Source organism: Theropithecus gelada, chromosome 4 (genome assembly GCF_003255815.1).
Source record: "Theropithecus gelada isolate Dixy chromosome 4, Tgel_1.0, whole genome shotgun sequence".
Taxonomy (NCBI): domain Eukaryota; kingdom Metazoa; phylum Chordata; class Mammalia; order Primates; family Cercopithecidae; genus Theropithecus; species Theropithecus gelada.
In genome coordinates, this window is record NC_037671.1 from 122,505,184 (window position 1) to 122,519,812 (window position 14,629).

At 49.6% G+C, this 14,629-nt stretch overlaps 1 protein-coding gene and 1 long non-coding RNA gene across 2 annotated transcripts in view; one reads left to right on the top strand and one right to left on the bottom strand.

Annotated features, from left to right (window-relative positions):
• The window catches only part of THBS2 (thrombospondin 2), a 39,353-nt gene that overhangs the window by 2,936 nt on the left and 21,788 nt on the right, over nt 1–14,629 (top strand). The window contains exons 3-10 of the mRNA XM_025382311.1: nt 1,203–1,276; nt 2,717–3,273; nt 5,703–5,787; nt 9,422–9,618; nt 10,713–10,853; nt 11,614–11,710; nt 13,504–13,674; nt 13,953–14,129. Coding sequence (XP_025238096.1) covers nt 1,225–1,276; nt 2,717–3,273; nt 5,703–5,787; nt 9,422–9,618; nt 10,713–10,853; nt 11,614–11,710; nt 13,504–13,674; nt 13,953–14,129 — 1,477 coding nt within the window. The 5' untranslated portion in view covers nt 1,203–1,224. The remainder of the gene's footprint in view (nt 1–1,202; nt 1,277–2,716; nt 3,274–5,702; nt 5,788–9,421; nt 9,619–10,712; nt 10,854–11,613; nt 11,711–13,503; nt 13,675–13,952; nt 14,130–14,629) is intronic.
• Nucleotides 11,744–14,629, bottom strand: part of LOC112622527 — a 27,578-nt gene continuing 24,692 nt past the window's right edge. Inside the window, exon 3 of the long non-coding RNA XR_003119001.1 lies at nt 11,744–12,082. This is a non-coding gene — a long non-coding RNA (uncharacterized LOC112622527). The remainder of the gene's footprint in view (nt 12,083–14,629) is intronic.

Consider the following 14,629-nt stretch of genomic DNA (forward strand, 5'->3'; position numbering starts at 1 on the left):
GGGGGTGGTTCAGGGAGCAGATGGGTGCGGGGGCGGGGGGGGCGGGGAGCAGATGGGTTGGGGGTGGTTCAGGGAGCAGATGGGTGCGGGGGGGGGGCGGGGAGCAGATGGGTTGGGGGTGGTTCAGGGAGCAGATGGGTGCGGGGGGGGGGCGGGGAGCAGATGGGTTGGGGGTGGTTCAGGGAGCAGATGGGTGCGGGGTCTGGAGGTGCTGCCGAGCATTTCTTCTGGGGAACGTTTCTCTGTTTCTGGAAGGTGAGGATTTCCAGGTTACCAAATGTTGTTTCTGGAGAGGGAGAGTCCTGGATTAACAATGAGAAGTTAACAGCCTTTGCTATTCGAAATATGGGAAGAATTGGGGTCTCAGTCTTTGCTTCAACCTGGAGCAGGGTATGACCAATTGCTGGAAGGGACTTGGGGAGCCCCGGGACCCGCAGGCTCATGCTCCTTCGGGAGAGGAGAAGCTGAGACCCACAGGGTTAATCGTGCAGCAGGGCATTGGGCCACGTCTCCTGACTCCGGGTCCAGCCTCCACTGAGCTGTGCCAACTTAAAATCCCCAAGAATGGAAAAACAGGCCTGCAGGAAAATAAAAAGGCAGGGTCAAAATGATGGCTAAGTCAAGTGTTCTGTTTTTTTGTAAGTATAATTCACCAAATTAAGTTTATTTCTAACTTTTTTTTACAGTTAGTATTTATTCTGTTTAATTAGGTTATGTGTAACTGTTTTTTTTCTGGATATTTACACAAAATGCTTTCACAGATTATTTTTGTCAGGCTGGATATTTTTCTAAATTCAAACTTTCCAGATCTAAGTCCTGTCTACGAGTCATATGAACAGAATTACTCCTGGCAAGCGCTGACCTTGCCCATCGTCCATTTGCTCATCTGTAAAACGAGGACAATTAGAGCACCACTTACCTCCTCGGCTATTATGAAGATGAAATAATAGGAATATTTAGAACGTGATGAGCACAGTGCTTGCCGGTGAATGCCAGCCTAACAAATCTTAGTTATAGTTAGAAGAATCCTGCTTGAAAAGTAAATTTCCTCCTTAGCTCTTAGTTTCCCACAAATCCAGTTGGTGCTGAGTTTTATATGCAAACTGTTTTTCAATGGTCATGTGAGTCACTGGGCCAGTCTCCCTCATAGGCAGGGTTTCAGCTGTGGACTCATCACTAACAAGGGTTTCCTGTATCCCCAGGAGCTAAACTGCAGGAGGCAGGATGGTCTGGGGGCTGGTCCTGCTGGCTCTGTGGGTGTGGCCCAGCACACAAGGTGAGTGTCCTCAGAGCCCGTGGTCTCTTGGGCTTGTGAGATGTGGCTTAGCTGCAAGGCGAGAGACGACAAAATAAAGTGTGTAGTAGGACAATTTTACCCGTGAGGACCTTCTAGCTCCTTAATAGTAACTTACTTCAGAGCCAATATGACATGAGAGAATTTATCTTTGGAAAATTCAGGTGTTAGAGAAAAATGCCATTCCACTTAGAGTTGCACAGTTTATCCTTTTTTTTCTGTAGAGGATGTTCACAGCACTGCAAGCATTTGGTGTTTGTTGAATTATTTTTGCTCCACTTTCTTCCTCCTTTAAATATTTTCCCATGTGTTTACTTTTCTACAGTATGATTTTTAATGACCACGTAATATTTCATCACAGATGAAGTTTGATCTTTTTCAATCAATTCCCACTTAGATTGGTTTATTTTCATTAGCATAAACGGTGACACAAAAAATACTGACGTGGATAAATCTTAAGTAGCATTTGTGATTATGTCCTTTGGATAGGTTACAAAATTAGAATTGTTGAATCAAAGCTTTTAATTCTTGCCAAGTAACTCTATGGAAAGTGGTCCCATGCCCACTTCTATCAGCAACACTGTGTATTATACTGTTCTAATTTGCCAAATATTACATGAAAAGGAAGGCTTTGTTTAAACTTTCCGTTCAGTGTATTACTTCAAATTATTTAAACTGTTATGATTTTGGTGGGGTCTGATCACTTTTCTTGCCAATAGCTTAGGTGGTGAGTTAAAACCATTTGTTTCTATACTGGACACTGATCACTCTTTCAGATCCTTACCCACAGGGTGCATTAAGAGCTGGAGAATACATTTTTACAAAATAGCAACCTGCTAACATAACGGGTTTTAGGCAGTTGATCTCAACAAGAAAGCAACATACGAGTGAGCCGCTTTCAGACACTTTATCAATAGCAAGGCTAAAGATCAATGTCTTTCCTAGTTTATTCATTCATTTATTTCCTGAGCAATCAACTGGTAGAGAGGACGGCTGCTTTTCAGCCTCAGATCTGAGATGGAAGAGCCAGACAGAGTGACTTGGGACATGTGCCAGAATGTCAGTCGAGGCCGGATTCCCTCACCACGAAGGTGGGGCTATGCAAAGGGCCAGGTGAACGGACAGGGCGCTGCCTGGCCCCACCAATTTACCTTCGTGCACACGCTCCTCGGCCAGCCAGGGACAGAAGCTGACCCCACAGACCCGCAGCTGCGTTGGGACCACACTCTGAGTAGCAGCACTGGCAGTGGCTTTTCATCAGAGATGGCTCTAGCACTCCTATAAAAGAGGGAGAGAAGCTGTGGGATATTGGGAGGCCTGGTTAATTTCCTTACACAGGAGGTTCTGGTTTGTCACCCTGGGTCCGGCCAACCTCGCCCTCTTCCCCTTTGTCACCCTTCTGCACTGCGGTTCCCTTTGCAGCTGGTCACCAGGACAAAGGCACCACCTTCGACCTTTTCAGTATCAGCAACATCAACCGCAAGACCATTGGCGCCAAGCAGTTCCGCGGGCCCGACCCCGGCGTGCCGGCTTACCGCTTCGTGCGCTTCGACTACATCCCGCCGGTGAACGCAGAGGACCTCAGCAAGATCACCCGGATCATGCGGCAGAAGGAGGGCTTCTTCCTCACGGCCCAGCTCAAGCAGGACGGCAAGTCCAGGGGCACGCTGCTGGCTCTGGAGGGCCCCGGTCTCTCCCAGAGGCAGTTCGAGATCGTCTCCAATGGCCCTGCGGACACGCTGGACCTCATCTACTGGATCGACGGCACCCGGCACGTGGTCTCCCTGGAGGACGTGGGCCTGGCTGACTCGCAGTGGAAGAACGTCACCGTGCAGGTGGCTGGCGAGACCTACAGCCTGCACGTGGGCTGCGACCTCATAGACAGCTTCGCTCTGGACGAGCCCTTCTACGAGCACCTGCAGGCGGAAAAGAGCCGGATGTACGTGGCCAAAGGCTCTGCCAGAGAGAGTCACTTCAGGGTACGCTCTGCAGGGAGGCGGCCACGGTGAGGGAGGAAAGAGCTTTGCTGGGAACTGACCCGCGAGTGCGTCTGGTGATGCGATGCTTGAGCAGGCGGAGCCTGGCCTTAGAGAAGCATACTGCACCTCCACACACGTGCTCACACGCACACATGCACACACTGCACACCACATGCAACCACAGGCATGTGCACACGTGCACATGCACCACACACCCATGAACACGCATGCACACAAACACATGAACACACATCCAAAGACATATGCACAAACACTGCATATGCACTCACACTCGCATGTGTATATACATCACATATGCACATACACGAACACACATCCAGAGACATATACACAAACACTGCATATGCACTCACACTTGTATATGTATATACATCATACATGCACACATTACACACACATGCGAACACACATGCACACAAACACACGAACACACATCCAGAGACATATACACAAACACTGCATATGCACTCACACTCGCATATGTATATACATCACACATGCACACACCACGCACGTATGTGAACACACATGCACACAAACACATGAACACACATCGAGACATATACACAAACACTGCATATGTACTCACACTCACATATGTATATACATCACACATGTACACACACCACACAATACATGCACAGACACACACCTCACCACATACACATGCATGTGAACACACCCTCACATATGCATGCCCGTGTGCAAACACCGTACATGCGCACGCACATGCAGACCCACATAAACACCATTCATACACTCATGTGCATGCATGCACACCACAGACATGCATGTGAACACACACATGCACACACGTGCATGCACCCTACATGGGCATACATGCACATACACAAATAAACACCATGCATACACTCACATTCACACAGATGTGTGCACGTGCCACACATGCACACACACACCACACACACGTGAACATACTCTCACACATGCACATGTGCACACAACCATATATAGGCACTTATACAGACATGTGGACAAAACAGGTGTGCACACACCACACACAGTCATTCAATGCACACACATCATACACATGTGAACACACACATACATGTGCACAAAAGCACCATACACAGTCACACACATGCATACACCTCCACACATAAACACACCATACATACACTCACATTCACTCACATCCCACACACACACAAAAAAACACATATAGATGCACACACAGAACCACAGATGTACAGACGCATGAACACACATGCACACACACTCATACACACGTATACACACACAAACTCCACATGTGAACTCATGCATACACATACGTCCACCATGCATGTGTACACACACAGGCACACATGCACACACAGGCACACATGCACACACAACGCATGCAGAGCCACAGGCAGTTGTCAGCACATACATACTTTCACACATGCACTCACCCTTTCATGTGCAAACACCGCCCACAAGCGCGCACACACACACAACGCACGCCTTTCTAAGTCATGATTAATCAGAGAGGGCCGCCCCAGCTGTGCTTTCCTAACTGCACTAATAACCGTCAGTTGTGATTGAGGGCTGGTTTGATGATCAGGGAATCAATCCTATTCCAATGTTTCTAGCAATCCCAGACTCTTTTGATCACGACCAAATCCACTCCTAAATGTTTGCTTTAGTGGCGAAATGATGGGAGAGCAAAGTAGCAGGTGCCCTTTTCCAAGGGAAAGGGCTACTGATTTATGAGGGAATGGTTTCATGTCCATTTTGGTGAAAATATGTTTGGAAATGAATCTTCCTTAAACTGCAGGTGTTTAGAATCACAACAGGGTGTGGTACCTTGCTCCCTCCCAGTCATGTAGGGCCTTGGAAATAAGTACATGCTTAAACTCAGTAATTTGAGTAAAAGGCCTAGAGATGCATAGCTTGTTTTTGAGTTAATCTCTCATGGGTGCCCAGGAATTCCATACTATATAGGATTGGCCCAGCCCCACCGTAACTCAGCTGTGGGAGGCGCTCAGAGTCTGTGTCTCTGAGTGGACCAGTGGGCCTCTGTGAGCTCCTTAGCCCAGTGCAGAAACTCGCTCATCATGGTGACTTGCAAGGAAAGAATGGCCTTGAACGTCCATGGGAACATGCCCAGAACACACAGCAGGCCACACCTCTCCAAGGGTCATCTCACTCATTTATGAAACATTTCCTTCTAGGTAGATTTCTTACATTACACTTCCATTTCTAGTGTCATGCTCAAAAGCAAAATTTCAAAAGTCCTATATACAGAAAATCTGATTATAAAGAGACTGCAAACCTGCTACGTAGAAGGAAATACTTTCACTACTTGAAGATTACATCTTGTGTTTTTAGAATGTCAGTGAGCTTGGCATCAAACATTGGATGTTTATCTGTGGCTCTATTTTTCTGCTTGTATGTATTTACAGGGTTTGCTTCAGAATGTCCACCTAGTGTTTGAAAACTCTGTGGAAGATATTCTGAGCAAGAAGGGTTGCCAGCAAGGCCAGGGAGGTAGGTGTGTTTTCAAAAATGCGTTTGATTTACTGGCTTGGATGGGTTTCTATTGCGACATGATGTATGTGTGTGTGTGTGTGTATGTATGTGCATGCAAGCTTGTAAAAATTTAAGTAAAAATATTTGAAACTACCACTATTGTCTTTGAGTGAGTTAGCTGGTCACCTTAGACATGTTGATATCTGAAAATAATAAATTGATTAAACAGTTAATTTTAAGCAGATTTTAATAATCCAAACAATTTTATTATAGAAGACAAAATATAAATAGCTGGTACTTTAATATGACTTTAAATATAGGCAACTTTTCCAGCATATTAATGTGTGATGCTTGTCTGCCTAAGGAAAGTCATAGATATTTGTTGAACCTGACTTATAGAAGTTTTTTTTTGTTTGTTTTTTGTTTTTTGTTTTTTTTTATGAGACGGAGTCTCGCTCTGTCCCCCAGGCTGGAGTGCAGTGGCCCGATCTCGACTCACTGCAAGCTCCGCCTTCTGGGTTCACACCATTCTCCTGCCTCAGCCTCCCGAGTAGCTGGAACTACGGGCGCCCGCCACCTCGCCCAGCTAATTTTTTGTATTTTTAGTAGAGACGGGATTTCAGTGTTAGCCAGGATGGTCTCGATCTCCTGACCTTGTGATCCACCTCCTCGGCCTCCCAAAGTGCTAGGATTACAGGCTTGAGCCACTGCTCCTGGCCTAGAAGTTTTCTTATACTGTTCATAGTTGTTATCTCCATCATATGATGGAAATCTATGCTACTTAAATCATTGACAGATGATCTCACCTTTTCTGTTAGTTACAGCTGTGAATGGTATTTCCAAGCATACTTTCCAATATTTTCTTGAGCATTTCATTCCGAAGGTTGCTACGACAGGTTCATTAAATGCCATACATCATTTAATCTTCAGAGTCACTACGTGAGATGCGTACTTTCACTTTCTTCGTTTTACAAAGAGGAAGTCTGGCGCCCAAGGGGGTGCTGTGTGGCTGCCGTGTTCAGCTCCCCAGTGAGCAGGCAGCAGGGCTGCTGCCGGGGTCTGACAGCCTCAAAGCGGAGCTCACGTCTGCCACACGGTGTGGCTGTGTGCGCATGAAGGCCAGGCCATTTCAATTCCAAATTATGACAAGTGTAAATTGTTATGTCATCAGGAAGATGTGGGATTTGGTATCTTTGATGCACAATGACTCTGTGATCCCATTGCCTACTTCAGAACCGGGGTGCGTAGCCCACTCCTCAGTTACACTTTGCAGGTCCTGATTGCTGTGCATGTCCTGTGGGGAAAGAGAACAGGGAGACATTTGATCATCAGTGCAGGGAGAAGGGTGTTCTAAGACCAACCCTCATCCCAGCTCCGACTTTCACCCCGCCATGACCCTCGCTGTGCCTGTGATCTGAGGGGTAATTTGCAGCACAGGCGGCGTTATCTTGGCTCCAGCACTCCGAGTGCCAGGGCCTCAGCTTCATTCATGAGGCAGTGCTCTTCCCCGGGCTCCTGGGGTGCAGGTGGCTGTGGGGCTTTTGGGTACTTTTTGTTGCAATAATGTTTTCAATCTGATATATTTATATGTATATATGCAGGTGTGTGTGTCTGTGTGTGTGTATTTTCACTAATATAGAAAAATATTGTTTTTATAAACAAAACATATATGCAAATATGGTTTGTATGAAAGAAAATATACCCTTTGCGGTGTTCCTAATCACACGTTCGTACCATAATTTCACGTGAGTTCAGTTAAACTAGAGCACAGGTTATCTATGGCACGTTGAATTCGTTGTCATAATGGTTAGGGAGTAAAACTAACCTACTATGACAAACACGACTTACAACTCTATGTACGCAAACACCGTGTGTGTGTGTGTGTGTGTGTGTGTTACCAGCATACGCCCTAGCAGGTGCAGTTCCTTCAGCAGGTATTTCCTAGGCTCATAGGTACCAGTGAATAATCCCTGGAACTATTAAAAGCAAACCTTTAAAACTTATGGGAAACTCTTAGATCTTCCAAAAAAAACCAAAAAAACAAACAAAAAAAAAACCCAGACTTACAGAGAAATCTAGATCTGTTGTCTCCAGATGTAGAATAAGTATGGATCTCTATACATGTATCTACCTACCATATGTGGCAATCAGCCCTGAGTTAGTCTACTCAAAGCCAGGTGGATGCCGATGTCCCATTTGGAGATCTTTGCCAACGAAGACTTCTTCTTCACTGGTTATGTCAGATGTGAGGAAAATGGGTCTTTATAGAAATAGCTACTTCATGGAGTGGTGCTTGGTAATGACACTCCCTTCTTCACTGTTTGTTAAAAGTGAGAGTAACCTTGTGAAGAGGCTGAGCCATTATTATTTTACAACTGAGAATATTGGCAGAAGCCTGGAGAAATGCAGGCTAGTTGGAAGGTTTTACTACCAAGTAAAACTACATTCCTGTCAGAGCCGGAGCAGAAGCAAAGACATATGCGGTCTTTTGTTTAACTTTTAAAGGGATGAAAAGCAAATACCCTAGGTTAGCTAAAGATCAGTGTGCTGGGTAAAATCCACTCAGGGTGGTTTCTCTCTCTCTGCGAATACATTGATGTTGACCTGATTGCACATGGTTATGGGCATGATGAATCTGAGGGGAAGCTTCTGAGCTTAATGTGAATTGCAGCACAGTTTATAACCAAGTGACAAAAACTCGACCACGGAATGCCTGACAGTGCTGTAAAATGTGTAAGTCATTCCTCAATAATGGACTGTCCGAGAGAAGTCAGGCATTTCAAAGACGGGATCCTCACCCCTAAGAGGGAGCGGAGTCCTAGATGGGGGTGAGGTGAGCTCCGGCGTAGAGCCTGGGCCCCTACTGCGTCCGTGCAGGCCCCACTGAACCTGAGGATGGGACCTGCCTCCGACCCCAACTTGCCTTGGGTCAATTTGTAAATTACGTGCCATACCCATCCAGGTCCCACGATATAGGGTTTCAGACGGAGTGGTGGGAAGGTAGGAAGGTGGAAGTGGGGGGAAGGTGGGAAGTTGGGAAGGTAGGAGCGGTGGAAAGGTGGGAAGGTGGGAGCGGGGGGAAGGTGGGAAGATGGGAAGGTGGGAAGGTGGGAAGGTGGGAGTGGGGGGGAAGGTGGGAAGGTGGGAAGGTGGGAAGGTGGGAAGGCCGGGACCAGCAAGGCACAGTCTCGAGGGGACCGGCTGTTTCAGCAAGAGGATGAGTGAATTTTCTTCAAAGCAGAGCAAGGAGCCATAAGAAAGGGTGTTTGGGGATGAAAATAAAAAAGGATGAAGAGTCTAGAGGAGCCGTCAGAACTTGTAGGGGATGTGTTGTTCGAGAAGCAGATTTGTGGTTGGAAGCTTTGGAAAGAGGGGACCTGGGTCTGAGTGACATGCGTGGCCGCTCCTGCTACCGTGTGGGCCTGTCCTATACTTCTGTGTCTCCCCACTCCTAAGCTAACCACGGCTCTGTTCATTCTGTGACGCGTGGCAGTGTGGGAAACAGCCGCTGTCCCCTGTCCCTGCTGTTCCTGGTGTCACCCAGCACCAGGCCTCTCTGGGAACCAGGGCAGGTCATCCTCCCTGTGGTTCCGGCCCCTGCTGCTGGCCACGTCCTCCGTGACGCTCACGGCCCTTCTGTGCTTCCCCTCAGCTGAGATCAACGCCATCAGTGAGAACACGGAGACACTGCGCCTGGGTCCGCATGTCACCACCGAGTACGTGGGCCCCAGCTCGGAGAGGAGGCCCGAGGTGTGCGAACGCTCCTGCGAGGAGCTGGGGAACATGGTCCAGGAGCTTTCCGGGCTCCACGTCCTCGTGAACCAGCTCAGCGAGAACCTCAAGAGAGTGGTGGGTGCCCGCGCGGGGTTGCAGGGGTCACAGGGCATGGGCAGATCCGCCACTGGCCCATCTCGGCGGATCTCAACACTCCTTGGCCTGGCAGTGCCTGGTGCTCGATGTAAAAACCCACAGTTCTCAGGGGAGGTGTCTGCTGGGACCCTTGCTCAGTATTCAGCGTTGTTAGAGGGAAGTTGGGTAGATCTAGGGAAGTATTCCCAAGGAAAACAGTCCTGGGCACAGTCTCCAAAGTACATTCTTAATTTGGGGAAATTTACCTCCTCGGTAAATCTGTAGGTACGAGTGTACACACACACACACACACACACACACCTGCAGAGGAAAATACTTTTATTTAAAGGACTGCATGTTGGAGTAGCTGAAGAAGCAGGATGAGAAGTCCCTGTGAGGCTGGCAGGAGTGAAATGGGTTTTAGCAGCACAGCGTGGCCAGGAAGAGCGAGGGATGCCTGCGGGGCTCAGGACGGGCAGCTCTCAGTTTAGAGAAAGGGACTAAACATAATGAGGTGCTCTGGGCCACGGTGCCCCACGATGTCCACATGGCTAACCAGGCTGCAGTGATGCTGACTTGTACCTAGAGGACACGAAGTAAATGATGCCAGGAGATGGAACCCGGGGCAAGGAGGGCCGCGAGGGCAGGAGCCCAGGGCAGGGAGGGTGGCGAGGGCAGGAGCCTGGGGCAGGGAAGGCGGCGAGGGTAGGAGGTTGGCTGTATCCCTGCCTGTATTGGCTGCTGCCTGGGGACCTTGTTCCCACCCGCAGTCCCACCTTGGGTTCCCATTGAAGGAGTCCCAGCATTGCTCTGCGCTGACCCCGGTGTGATGTGAGCCGCGCAGCTTCCCCTCCCCTGGAAGGCAGGTGGATGGGTCGCCGCAGAAGCCCAGGCGGTGACAAGCTGTGGCACTGGCTCAGAAAGCTCCCTGAGGATGGAGGGAAGCTTCTGGAACTTCCTCCCAGGGATAAGTCAAGTCCTACTCGACTTTAGAGCTTTTTAATGAAGGAGGAACTTTGTTTTTCATCCACAAGCATGATGACTAAATATGTTGTTTTCTTGTCTATACTTAAATGTTTCACTTGATTTTCCAGTCGAACGATAACCAGTTTCTCTGGGAGCTCATTGGTGGCCCTCCTAAGACAAGGAACATGTCAGCTTGCTGGCAGGATGGCCGGTTCTTTGCAGAAAATGAGACGTGGGTGGTGGACAGCTGCACCACGTGTACCTGCAAGGTGAGGCCCCAGAATACGGCTCTGGGGGGAGGAGGCCATGACTGGACACTCGGCAGAGCTTGACTGCCTGGAAATGCCAGCGTTCAGTGCGGATGTATAAAACCTGTTCAGCTATGTGAGGATGTCCGAGTGTAAGAACCACAGACGGGCCAGGAACCATATTTATGACTCGAATCAACCTCTTTGTTTGCACATAAAGAACCAGAGCCCAGAGAGGGGGGAGTGACCTGGCCAGCGTCACCAGTGGGTTAGAAACGGGAGGAACAGAGAAGCCAGACGTGGCCCTAGACTCTGCATTTAATTCCATTCGGTTCTGACAGAGCCTGAGGCTCAGCAGAAACATTTGGGGGAAATACAAGCCACTGCCTGAAGTCTTATAGACAGACAATTTAGCTTTTAGTGTTACTCTATTTCTGTAACAACGGCCTCAGAGTTGCCTTAGATAACGGGAGTTCCTGCTGCTTGTCTTTTCTTCCCTCCTTCCAGGAAACGTGGGGCTCTCTGTTGCTTCCTTGCTGCTCAGTGAAGGGAGAAAGGAACGGAATGGACGCAAAGAGCCATCTGGGGGCCCTGTTCTTGTTAGGCTCTGAGCACTAATGGGAGAAAAAGATGCCCTTATTTTCACATCTCTGTTTGTAACGTACGGTCTGTAGGATGGAAAACGTTCAGCCATTCTGTCGACTCCTTCTAGTCTCAGCCCTTGTACCAATGTCCCCTGCTTTTAAATGAGTGTTTCATACATGCCTTTCTTCACTTGTAGAAATTTAAAACCATTTGCCACCAAATCACCTGCCCGCCCGCGACCTGCGCCAGCCCGTCCTTCGTGGAAGGCGAATGCTGCCCCTCCTGCCTCCACTGTGAGTATCGCCAGCCGGCGAGCGCATCCTGCATTTTTAGGACGTCCATGCTTGTTTGTTTATTGATTCATTGGTTGGTTTTGGCGGAGAAGAGTGAGGTTCAGCCCCATGAGGACAGGTGAGGGAATCAGGGGGCCACCCTAGGCCACTGGTCGTCCGCTGAGGACTGACTTGTGGCCAGAAAAGAGAGTGGAAGCCCTGGGAACGTGGGGGTGGGAAGGCCTGTCCTGATGCTTCTCAGATGAGGAAGCTGAGCCCAGGGGTCATGCAGGTGAGCCCAGAACAGGCCTCGATGGAGCCCCAGCTCAGTCAGAGAACACACGTAGGTCTGTGACTGTGTTACGGTGGCGAGCAATCACTGTACACATACTCCTGGATGAGAACCATAGGAAATCAGACAAACAAAAACCAAAGACTATTACCCAAAGAATATGTTCTAAGTGATAGAAATACGTTCCAAGGAACAGAACCTGAGACAGAGAGGAACCACGCGTGGACACCCTGGGGGTCCCGGGCCACCCTGGAAACTCAGTGCACGTTCAGAGACTGAGTTGACCCCAATGCTGCCCTCGGGTCTCTGTGCTGCCTCCCACCCCTGCCCCGAGTTCCCTTCCCAAGTTGGCTCTGCTGACCCCACCCAGAGCTCCTGAGCCATCCATGGCTCCCCAGTGCCTTGCCATCCAGGCAAGGTGCTTCAGGTCCACCCCCCAAGTTGCTGCTGCACCAAGAGCAGGCAATGCTTCTCCCAAACTAAACTAGTCACCATCCCCCAAACATTCCCAGAATGTCCCTGTGGCCCCAGAGCTCTGTCATCCTCAGGACACCTTAACTCTGATGCGGACAGAGAATGAAGGGACTCAGAGCTCGCGGTCTGCCACTCTGTGATTTTGAATACAATGGGATTTTTCTGAGTTTCAGATTTATTGCCTGTAAAATGCAGAAAATGTATCCCCTATACGGTTAGTCTTATAATGAAAATCAACAACTCAGTACGCGTAAAAGTGCCTGTTAGGTATTCACAAAGCCAGATTGCTCCTGGCACAGCATAAAAATATAATCTTGATAATTAAATGGCCCACATTAGACTAGAAGGAGATATTTTATGTTACCAAAACCAGGAAAAGATCGCCTTGACCATTTTTCTTTTCTTTTCTTTCCCTGCTTTCTGGAACACTGAGTCATGGCACATTCACTGGGTTTCTCTCCTTACGGGAATGATTTCTTGCATCAGGTTGCTCTTTCTTTCCATTTGGGGGCTGTGATTACCCGTGAGGAATTTCTTTACAGGGAATCTCCTTTTTATTAGCTTGTTTCAGTTTACTTGGAAATAAGTGACCTGTAATTTTCACCAATAATTGAAATGTTTCACTACATTACGTAAATCAGTGAACAGAGGTTAAATGGAAATACATTAAGTCTTTATAACTTTAATGAAACCTCAGGTAGAAAAGATTCAGCACTGTCTTTGGCAAGCTATTTTATAAAATCGATTAGAAGACTTTCCTGGACACACACGGATTTAGCTCCCCGCAGCACCCAACAGTAGACCCAGAAATGCGTTTCTGCTCTTCCCTTGAAAGGCAGCCCCTGAAGTCCTGTGCTGGTCACAGACTTGGGTCCCACAGAGCCACAGCCCAGCCACCGGGACGTCCACCTGCCCCAGCCAGGCAGTGGCTCCTGAGACTCCTGGATGCATGAACTGCGGCCCCACGCCAGCTGCCCTGTGCCTGTTCTGTTCTGTGGCACGTCTGTGAGGCAGGGCCTGATTCCACCGTGTTTGCTTCCTCTGGCAGCAGTGGACGGTGAGGAGGGCTGGTCTCCGTGGGCAGAGTGGACCGAGTGCTCGGTGACGTGTGGCTCTGGGACGCAGCAGAGAGGCCGGTCCTGTGACGTCACCAGCAACACCTGCTTGGGGCCCTCCATCCAGACACGGGCTTGCAGCCTGAGCAAGTGTGACACCCGCAGTGAGTGTCGGGCATGTGACACCCGCATGCCTGAGGGGGTGGGGCCGGGCTTCCCTCAGCCTTTGAGACCTTTGCAAGGGACACAGCTGCCCTCAGGAGGCGCTGGGCCTTGGCAAGGATTCTGGCCAGGCGAGGCTTTTCCTCCCGGCTGATGGGAGGGATTCTCCTTCCCTCTCCTCAGCAGCTGTGAGATGCTCCTCAGTTAATAAGGCACATGGTTTACAGGCAAACGCCCCTCTACGTGGCACAGCCTGATCTCTCTGTGCTTCTTGTGTTAGTCCGGCAGGATGGCGGCTGGAGCCACTGGTCACCTTGGTCTTCATGCTCTGTGACCTGTGGGGTCGGCAACATCACACGCATCCGTCTCTGCAACTCCCCAGTGCCCCAGATGGGGGGCAAGAATTGCAAAGGGAGTGGCCGGGAGACCAAAGCCTGCCAGGGTGCCCCATGCCCAAGTAAGTGTGGTGAAGGCGGGGCCCTGGGTAGGTGGGTTCGCAGGCGGCTCACAGTGATCCGGGGTGCCAGGGTCTGTTCCAGCCCAGTCCAGCCGAGCAGCAAAGGGGGCTGCCATCCCAGGCCTGGCTGAGTACTGGACCCATCCTTTGTGGTTAATTCTGCTCACCTGTGCTCAGCGCCAGCCTCCTCTGAGACAGTCCCGTTTCATCCTGGTTCAGAAGAGACTGTAATTAAAAGAAGAATGAGCCAGCACCGCAGCTCTGTCATGGGAGTGAGTGTGGATGGGGAGTGAGTGTGGATGGGAGTGAGTGTGGACGGGGGACTGAGTGTGGACAGGGAGGGAGTGTGGATGGGGGAGTGAGTGTGGATGGAGAGGTGAGTGTGGATGGGGTGTGAGTGTGGACGGGGGAGTGAGTGTGGACGGGGGAGTGAGTGTGGACAGGGAGGGAGTGTGGATGGGGGAGTGAGTGTGGACGGGGAGTGAGTGTGGACGGGGGGG